This window comes from Lasioglossum baleicum, chromosome 1 (assembly GCF_051020765.1).
Source record: "Lasioglossum baleicum chromosome 1, iyLasBale1, whole genome shotgun sequence".
In the NCBI taxonomy this organism is placed as follows: Eukaryota; Metazoa; Arthropoda; class Insecta; order Hymenoptera; family Halictidae; genus Lasioglossum; species Lasioglossum baleicum.
In genome coordinates, this window is record NC_134929.1 from 1,704,144 (window position 1) to 1,714,024 (window position 9,881).

At 51.9% G+C, this 9,881-nt stretch overlaps 1 protein-coding gene across 1 annotated transcript; it reads right to left on the reverse strand.

Moving 5' to 3' along the window:
- Window positions 1–3,272: 3,272 nt before the first annotated feature.
- Window positions 3,273–9,582, reverse strand: LOC143207259 (uncharacterized). Its single transcript, XM_076420494.1, has 2 exons — window positions 4,417–9,582; window positions 3,273–3,404 (listed from the first exon to the last, which is right to left on the reverse strand). Exons 1-2 carry the CDS (start codon window positions 9,580–9,582, stop codon window positions 3,273–3,275), a joined length of 5,298 nt encoding a protein of 1,765 aa, XP_076276609.1.
- Window positions 9,583–9,881: the final 299 nt, after the last annotated feature.

Consider the following 9,881-nt stretch of genomic DNA (forward strand, 5'->3'; position numbering starts at 1 on the left):
GGGCCGGGAACTGCGAGCCCCTGGACAACCACCGACCGAGACCGGCCCCGACGTACCGCAACACCGGTGGAAAAACCTCCGAGCAGCACAAGAACTGGCCAAGCTACATTTGGCCCAAGCATTCGGCCGACAGGCCAAATACTACAACCTGCGACACCGAGACTGGAGACCTGCAATCGGCGACCGAGTATGGAAAAGAGAGCACACGCTGTCCGATAAAGGGGCGGGCATTGCCGCAAAACTAGCTCCAAAATACAGCGGGCCTTACACGGTCGGCCGCATAATATCGCCGGTCATCGTAGATCTCCACAGCGACAACGGGAAATGGGCGCGACACATTCACGTCCACGATCTAAAACCAGATCAAGGAACGGACACGGAACCGAAAGAACCTGCGACCGAAATAGGGAAACCAACCCTCCCACCCATCCCGTCCGATCAAAACACAACGGCATCCTCAAACCCCGAACCACGCCGCCGCGGACGCCCTAGGAAAAATCCGAAACCGCTTATATGTTCACAGGTCAACATGGTAGATTTTTACGCCGGGCTAGAGGACCTCTTCAACGAGCCGTTGGAGAGGCCACCGACTCCAGCCACGCCGGAGCACCTGGCAACGACCACCGCAGGCACCGAAGAACGACAAGCCCCACCCCGGACAACTCGGTACATGGCAACAGAGAAAGCCCCTCCAGCGCCAGCACCAACCGCCAAGAGGGCCAGGCCCACCATAAGGTCCAACAAAGTGGTCGACCTAAATATTCAAATCGCCACGAGGAAACCGACGAGACCACGGCCGGTCACAACCTCCCGCACTGCAAGGACACCGCAGGAACCGAAGGGCGGGGAGACCATGAGACGAATGGGCACCACTGCCACGACCATACGACCCATCACATGGTATAAACGGGACCCCCCCGAAACAGAGGTCGAGGTTATATGGCCACCCTTGACCATAGAGCAACACCGAGCCAAACTGGGGGCCGGACCATTCCCGGGGCGCGGACACCCACCAGCACCGGCCAAATGGTGGGACAAAAGCATAAAGCCGCCAAGCCGAAAGCGAGGGGCCACACCAACCACGATCACAGCAGAGCCGACTACACCAACAAAAAAGGAGAAAAAAGAGGTCGAGGTCATCACGATCGTCGACACCGTCACCGGGAACGACGCAGCCACCAGGACCACGACGGCAAACGCGGCAGACGCAGGAAACGAGAAACCCGGTAATAACGGCCTACCGGCCAACCCCACGCAACTAGCCGCAACAACATCGCTACCCCCTGTGCCGTATGTGGGAGAGGGCACACCATGCCCCACCGCATGGTACAAACTGCCGACCGGACGACTGGTCGAAGTGCCATTGCGATATGTCACATCGAAAGCAAGGGAATTCCGACCGTCCAGCGGAGAAGAACGCTGGATTTTATTCTTCAACAGGAACCAGACCCTACGACGGTGCAAACTGAGGAGCGCTAAACCCCACGCCGAGGAATAAAAGGGACAGGGTTTTATATATTTTTCTCTTTTCCGGGTAGCCTCCATTGCCAACAGCAAGTGCCAAACGGCAAACCATTGTACATAGGTAGATATAAGTTATTCGTCAGTTTTTCATCGTTATCGCGAGATTGTTTTTGTAAATACAGAGGGTATCCTTTTGTCTTCTCCGAGATATTACCGCCAGCGGGCGCCAAAATTTTTTTCTTTTTTTTTTCTTCCCCGCGAACGCAGATGTTTTCCCACCGAGCGCCAAACAATGTATATTTTTGTTTTGTTTCATTACACGTGGCGAAATAAATTTCTTTTTTCCCTACGACCGATATTTGTCGCCACCCCGAAGAAGGAGGGGGATGTAACAGACCTGCACCGAGCAGTCCTGTCACCAACGGTTCTTTTCGAATACAGCCCCAAAACAAGGGCGGACGCGACCGAAACGTACCGAAAACAGTACGAACCCTCTACCGCACCACCAACCCTCACCACGATGTTAATAATATATAAGCCGCGGCAAATAAGACAAATTACCGCATTCCGTCTAGAAGTATTCTAGACTCCACTCCTGTAGTCCTGCCTGAGACGAGCCGTCACAGCGATCACTAGGAAGCCGACACATCTCCTGTCCAGGGTGAGTATCCTCACCGAAATCCGTTTCGCCGAGCCGTCGAAATATCCTCACCGAAATCCGTTTCGCCGAGCCGTCGAAACATCCTCACCGAAATCCGTTTCGCCGAGCCGTCGAGACTCCCACACCACAAAACCCGTTTCGCCGAGCCGCCGAAACCTCCACACCAAAGTCCGTCTCGCCGAGCCGTCGAGACTCCCGCACCAAAAGCCTGATTCGCCGAGCCGTCGAAACCTCCACACCAAAGTCCGTCTCGCCGAGCCGCCGAGACCCCCACACCGAAGTCCGTTTCGCCGAGCCGCCGAAACTTCCACCAAACCGTCGAAACCTGCACCCCGACCTCCGTTTCGCCGAGCCGCCGAGACTGTCCTTCCGACATCCGTCCGCCGAGCCGTCGAACTCCCCGCACTGACCTTCACCTCGCCGAGCCGTCGAAAATTACACCGTTGCACCCTTCCGGTCCACCACTCCATTGAGTCACCCGCCGATTCCACCGAGACACCGAAATCTCCGACGACCACCGCCGGTCCCGCCGACTCACCGAACGCCCCGCCGCTACCGCCGAAGCCACCGAGTTCCGATAAACCGTCCCGCTCCGCCGAACCACCGGAATTCGCGCCATTAATAATCGTCTACCGCCCGAATTATTCTACCGCGATGCCCGCCGTGCACCGCCCCGATTCACGCATACACGCTGCAACCCGGCAACTCCGTCGCGTCTAAAACAGCAGCATTGTGTATACATGTACCTTCGTTTACAGCCTCTAAATATAGTACGTCATTTAACGTAACCGTTGTTTCCGAATTCTTTCCGAACCTTCGCACCTCGTCTTCCCGCACCGGTCGACTCCCCTCGTCAGCTAACGAACCTTGGTCCGACGAGCTGTCCAAACACTGGGGGGTCAGCATCGCGACGATTCCGATTACCGTCGGAAACGACAACCGTTACATGAGATACTGCGATTTTTAGATCAATCGTAAGCAGAATTATTATCTTTAATTGTCTACTGTAAACACTATCCGGATGTGGCGTGTTTCAGTTTTTTTCAAAAATCAGACGATCAATGAAATGATAATTAAAATAAACAACAATTAAAGATAATAATTCTGCTTACGATTGATCTAAAAATCGCAGTATCTTATAATTGTTTCAGTTTTTAATTATATTCTCTAGTATCCATACTTCCGTGAACGTTGATCTACATACTGTTGAAGTGTGCGCTCTGTTCATGGCGTGCGGACGCATCCAAACATAGATGGCGCATCTCGACACATATGGCGTCTGTGGGAAACCAGACATGCGGAGAGGTCCTCATCTGGTATGACGTTACGGCCGCGGATTGACCGTTATATTCACTGCTCTAGTCTTCCTACAGAAGAGTCTATGGTCTTCTTGGTTAGAAGACTTCTTTATAAAAGAAAGCACGCACTGCGGCCATGTTTCATATTGTACACTGTACCTTCTCTTTTATATTCAAATATACATATTAAATATAAATAACCTGAACACATACAATTAATGCACATGTATCATTCCATGCAAAATAGAACTCCTGTTTCGAATTTTGTTCAAATTTGGATATGTTGCAGTCTTTAGTTGTTTACCCCAACACGAATACTTCGTTTAAATCGGGTATGAAGGGTTGGATCAGTCCGGTAGTGGAGAAAGTGTAAAGGGGTGAATTAAACCACTGGTTTAAACAAGGAAGCCGGGTTTCTGCGACTTCTAGATCACTTTAATAACAATTTTACACACGCGATACAAATACTGACAATGAGAGATGTCGTTTCGGAGGAACGACTCACGGTTCTCGTTTCGGAAGAACGATTCGCGATTCTTGTTTCGGAGGAACCGAGATCTGTTAGTCATAAATCTCGACTGACTCGGATCGGGGTCCTCGCGTAATACGCGGGCATCCCCACCATACTCTCATACTTGGGAGCTCGTTAGAAATCGTTCAAATTGAACGCGAACGGTAAAGACAATAACACGGGACGAGACGGTAGCACATTGCTTTGAACGTATTTACAATCGCGTGTCAAACAATACCGCCCGCCTTGCGCGACCGCGTAACCGAATATAAGAAAGGAACGAGCTCCACCCACTCATTCACCCAGTCATTCACGCGTCCCACACACCCGTGTTATGGTACATCGTACGAACCGTTTACAGATTTTAATTAATTTACCGGCAATTTACATAACCGCGTAATAGGTCGACGGTAACAGGAAGTTTTCGTCTGAACTTGTACTATGCGGGTGTTGCCTGCGTTATCTGGGAAGGTTTTTATAACCCTGCCCATTTCCCACCGGTTGGGGGGTAAAATAGGGTTTTCGACGAGCACGACGTCGTCGATGGACAACTGGTCCTTTTGGTCTCGCCATTTGTATCGTGACTGTAGCTCTTGAAGGTACTCGCGTGACCATATCTTCCACAGGCGTTCGTGGAAGTTTTGAATCTGCTGCCATCTCGACAGATGCGAGATTGACTCTTCGGCTACCGATGGAATTGGTCGCGAATTCAATGGGCCGCCCGTTAGAAAATGCCCTGGAGTTAATATTTCCAAACATTCTGGATCGTCTCGCACCCGGGTGATCGGTCGGGAGTTCAGCGTGGCCTCGACCTTGCAGAGCAACGTTGTAAACTCTTCGGCGGTTGGCGTGAAGCATCCCATGATACGCCGAAGATGGTGTTTTACAGAGCGGACGGCCGCCTCCTGCATGCCTCCGTGATGCGGTGCTCCAGGGGGGTAGAAGGACCATTGAATGCGCAGATCACCGCAGTGCTTCTGTAATTCTGACGATTCGGTGATCGTGGAAAAATCTTGCGCGAGCTCCCGTGCCGCTCCGATGAAGTTTGTTCCGTTGTCGCTTGTTATGGTTTTCGGTATCCCGCGACGAGAAATGAATCGATCGAGGGCAGCGAGGAATGCTGCCGTAGAGCCGTCGTGGACCAACTCTAAATGTATTGCTCGAGTTGCCAAGCAAACAAATACGGCGATATAAGCCTTGTGCGATTTCTTTCCGCGACCCGCAGCATCGCGTACTAAATACGGTCCCGCGTAATCTATCCCGATGTTGAGAAACGGGGTGCATGGTCGACAGCGGGAAGGCACGAGGTTTTGCATAATTTGCGTGGACATTTCCGCCCGCCATCGTGCACATTTCACGCATTGGTGGATGATTCTTCGCGCTGCATCGCGGATGCCCAATATCCAGTACTTTTGTCGAGCAGTGTACACGGTCAATTGCGTTCCGCCGTGTAAAGAAAGCAGATGTGCGTCGCGTAAGATTAGCTCCGAGATTCTATGTTTCGGTAAAATGCTGGGATGTTTAGTTTCCCAAGGTAGGAAAGAATTTTGCAGCCTTCCTCCTACACGCAAGATGCCGAACTGATCAATGAAGGGGTTCAAAGGGGTAAGCAATGATCGCTTATCCAACGGTTTTGACTCTTTGAGCCTGCTGATTTCCGATCGGAACGCATGGGCTTGTACGTGGCGTACGATGCTTCGCTCCGCCTCGTGTAATTCGGACGCGGTGAGGTAAACGCGGGGCGCGTGGCTTCTCGAACGCGTTCTATTTACAAATCGTCTGACATAGCCGAATACGCGGATGAGACGAGACCAGCTGGAAACTTGATCTAGAGCGACCCATGGCTCGCCGCTTGTTGTCAGGTGAACAGCTGATTTGTTTTGCCCTTCTTGCGTCTCGTACACTTGCTGGAGCGGCCACCGTTCCTCTCTCTCCCGCATCCATGGTGGTCCCTCGATCCATAACGGCGACGATAATAAATCCTCTGCCTTTGCACCGCGCGAATTCAAATCAGCAGGATTAAACTGCGTCGGCACGTGCTTCCAGATAGCCGATGGGAGCGTCGAGTGAATTTTTGACGTACGATTGGCCACCGTGGTCTTCCACGTTGCGGGATGTTTCCTCAGCCAGGCGAGGACTATCGTAGAGTCGGTCCAACATATAATGCGGTCTGCTGAGACAGAGATGGACTTGGTGACGTACTCCATCATCTCCGCCAGCATTACCGCTCCGTTCAATTCGAGGATTGGAATTGAAAGGGTTTTAATCGGCGCTACTCGCGACTTCGCGGCGAGTAACGTGGTGAATGTATCGCCACTGAGGGACGACACTCGAGCGTAGATAGCACAGGAAAATGCTGCGCTGGAGGCGTCACTAAATCCGTGCAACTGCACTTGCGTCGAATCGGGACCGTACTTTATCCAGCGAGGAACTCGCAAGGAGTTTAATGCACGCCAATCTGAGCAGAATGCGTTCCAGCTATCCTGCGTCTTGTCGGATACGTGGTCCTCCCAATGAATCTTCTCGAGCCATTGCTGCTGCATTAGAATTTTCGCGCGTATGATTATCGGTGATAACCAACCTAGAGGGTCGAACAACTTTGATATCTCCGACAGGAGTTCGCGCTTGGTCATCTTTCCTTCGCGTATGGCGAACTGCTGCAGGTTGAAGTAAAAGGCGTCGTCCGATGGAATCCAGTTGACTCCTAGAACCTTGAGCTCCGACTCGTGGAATATCCGTAGGTCGACCGCGTGTGAATGTTTAGTCTCCGGGATGTTCCTAAGGACTTGCGAGTCGTTCCCGGCCCATTTTCGAAGATGGAAGCCACCTCGTGCAAGTAACTGACATACTTGCTGCCGCGTTTGTTCAAGCAGCCGCTTGTCCACTGCCCCCATGAAAACATCGTCCACGTAGATGCTGGTTTTGAGTATCGGAGACGCGAGAGGGAAGTTCGCTCCTTCGAGGTGATTAATCTCCCTAATAACGCGCATCGAGAGATACGGGGCGCAGGCGGTGCCGTAGGTTACCGTATTCAACTCATACGCTTCGATTTCGGCAGACGATTCATTTTCCCATAATATGCACTGGTATTTTCTATCATCTGGATGTACAATAATTTGGCGGAACATCTTCTCGATGTCCGCGACCAGTACATATTGGTGGAGGCGCCAGTCTAGCAGGATCTTCGAGATCTCCAATTGTAGTTTTGGCCCTACGTGAAGTAGGTCATTAAGGGAGTAACCGCTAGTTGTTTTACTCGACGCATTGAAGACGACGCGCAGCTTCGTAGTCAAACTCTCTTCCCGAACGACCGCGCGATGTGGGATGAACGTCCTTGTGACGACAATCGGTGAAAATCGCGTCATGTGGCCGAGCGATTCGTATTCCCGTACGAAGGTCGTGTATTCGTCTTGGATCTTCTTGTCGCGTTGTAGTTTCGACGTTAATCGGCGGAGGGACGCAGCGGCTCCACGGAACGAATCTCCGAGGAGATCGTCCGGTTCCGGTCTGTTGAACGGTAACCGTACTATGAACCGACCTGTCTCGTCCCGCGTATAGGATTGGGCAAAGTGCTGTTCGCATAGGTTTTCCTCCGTAGTAAGGGGGCGCGACGCGGGTACAGCTTCCGTTTCCCAAAACCGCGACAAAGCCTTTTCGAGCGGATCCTCTGTAACCCCGTGATGCAGAGTCACCGTGGGGTGCGAGACGCTCGTCCCTGATGTACTGCCAGACAAGATCCATCCAAGCTCTGTATTCTGGGCAACCGGACCGCTTTTGGGCGACCGACGGATGCCAGGTCGAAGTATCTGGCTGAAGAGTTCGGCTCCCAGCAACAATTCGATTCTTTGATTCGATGCGGGGTTGGGATCGGCTAGCTTGAGGTTCGCGAACGCCCGGTAATTCCCTACATTAATCGGGGGTGGAACGTATTGCGAAATGTTCCGTACTAGAAACGCACGTGTAGAGGCGACCGGTTTCGAGTGAGCGGCCCCTCCTATCCGAATGAACGTGCTGTAGTCTATGGTGCTCGCATGCTCCCCGCCGAGCCCAGTTACGCTTATGGGCGAACGAACCTGTTTCAAGCGCAAGCTCTGGACTAAATTAGTCGAAATGAACGACGACTGGGAGCCTTGATCAATTAACGCGCGCGCTAATCGCGACCGGCCGTCCGGTGAGAAAACGGTTACTAGAGCTGTGGCTAGTAGGACAACCTTCCCGACATTCGGAGCAGCTTCGGCGAAATGTGTGGCAACGTTATCGCAGGTATCCTGATAGCTTGACGGGCGCACTTCGCTAGTAGTCGCCGCTGTCGTCAGCAATGATCGCGAAGGGCCATTAGTTGGTTGTTTAACAGTGTTCGCGCGCGATGGTGGATTCCTGTTCGGTCGCGACGGTGCTTTGCTTTGTCCCTGATTCTCCGTTCGGTGGAGTAGCGTGTGATGCTTCGCGTGACATTCTCTGCAGACGTTCGGACTCGCACAGATCGACACGGTATGGTCTGAGCTGAGGCAGTTAATACATACGCGCTGATCCTTCAGAAAGTCGAAGCGTAGGAGCGGGGACAGTCTTCGAAACGCTTTGCATTCTCGGATGGAATGCAATTCGGAACACATTAAACACGGCGCGGGCGAGCGACCCGACTCTTCTATTACGTGGGCGGTGGATCTCGGGCGCGTCAGACTCGATTGCTGCACGAGCGCCGCGGGTTTCGGCTTTGACTGTTGTTTCGCTTCCAACGCCGCGGCTTTCTTCAGCATGAATTTTTCCAAGGTTTCGTAGCTCGGATAAGTTCTAGTGTCGCCGATGTGGTCGCTCCACTTTTGATTTAACTCGCTATCGAAGGTACTCGTTATCATGTAGACGAGAAAATCTTGGTCGGAGGGATGCCCGAGTTTTCGTAGAGCTTCTAACGTATTACGATAGTGAACGGTAAACTGCTTTAAGGAATCGAGCTGATCGTGCTTAATCGACTTTACTGCACACAATTTATGCAATAAAGCTTGAACAACTATCCGTTCATTATCGTACGTTTCGCGAAGGCGATTCCACGCAATTTCGAAATTCGCGTCGATTACATCAAGATTCTCGACGGCGGCGAGAGCTTCACCCTTTAACGCGCTAAGCAGATACTCAAGACGCGACACGTCGGTTAGTCTACTGTTTTTCAGAATCGCGGAACTAAATCTGGATTCAAACGATTTCCATTTCGCTAGATCCCCGTCGAACGTGGGAAGCTCCACCTTCGGAAGTTTAACTGGAACCGTTCCACTTACCGGGGGTGAGGGATCCAAAACGGAGGAACTTGCCGCGGGAGGCGTCATCGGGATGGTCAAGCGTCCGATGTGCTCCTTGAAATAGTCCCATCCTTCCTCGTGTATGTCATCCATGCGGTCCATCTGGTTAGATGTGAAGTACGGAACGGCCTCCTTCTTCCTGTCGGCCTTCCTGGCAGCTTGCAGAAACGCATTCAGCTGCTTGATCTCGTACCAGGTATCCTCGAACAGTTTGAACCTGTCTTCTAGATACCGGAGGGTGTAGTTGGCCTCTCCTTTCTTCTTTGTATTAATTAACGCCTTCTTGAGAGAGACGCAGGCTTGCAACTGCCTTTCCAACGCGGTTTCGAAAGATTCCGTTACATTCAAATCCATCGCAACGGTTGGTGTCTGTTTGAGGCTGCCGCGTAGTCAAAGTCACCCGGTCTTGTTGACGCCGGTGTTCGAATTTTACCGGTTTTCACGGTAGAAACCAAAGTCCACTTTCGCACTTTACCACTTGATTACCGTATATCCGGCTCGAAGGACCAAATTGTTTACCCCGACACGAATACTTCGTTTAAATCGGGTATGAAGGGTTGGATCAGTCCGGTAGTGGAGAAAGTGTAAAGGGGTGAATTAAACCACTGGTTTAAACAAGGAAGCCGGGTTTCTGCGACTTCTAGATCACTTTA

What these genes read in the sequence shown, in the direction of transcription:
- LOC143207259 (XM_076420494.1), bottom strand. Translation starts at nt 9,582, where the DNA reads ATGGATTTGAATGTAACGGAATCTTTCGAAACCGCGTTGGAAAGGCAG. An exon ending in ACCGGTGGGAAATGGGCAGG is followed by an intron (nt 3,405 to 4,416) that starts GTTATAAAAACC and finishes GGTTTCCCACAG; the next exon opens with ACGCCATATGTGTCGAGATG.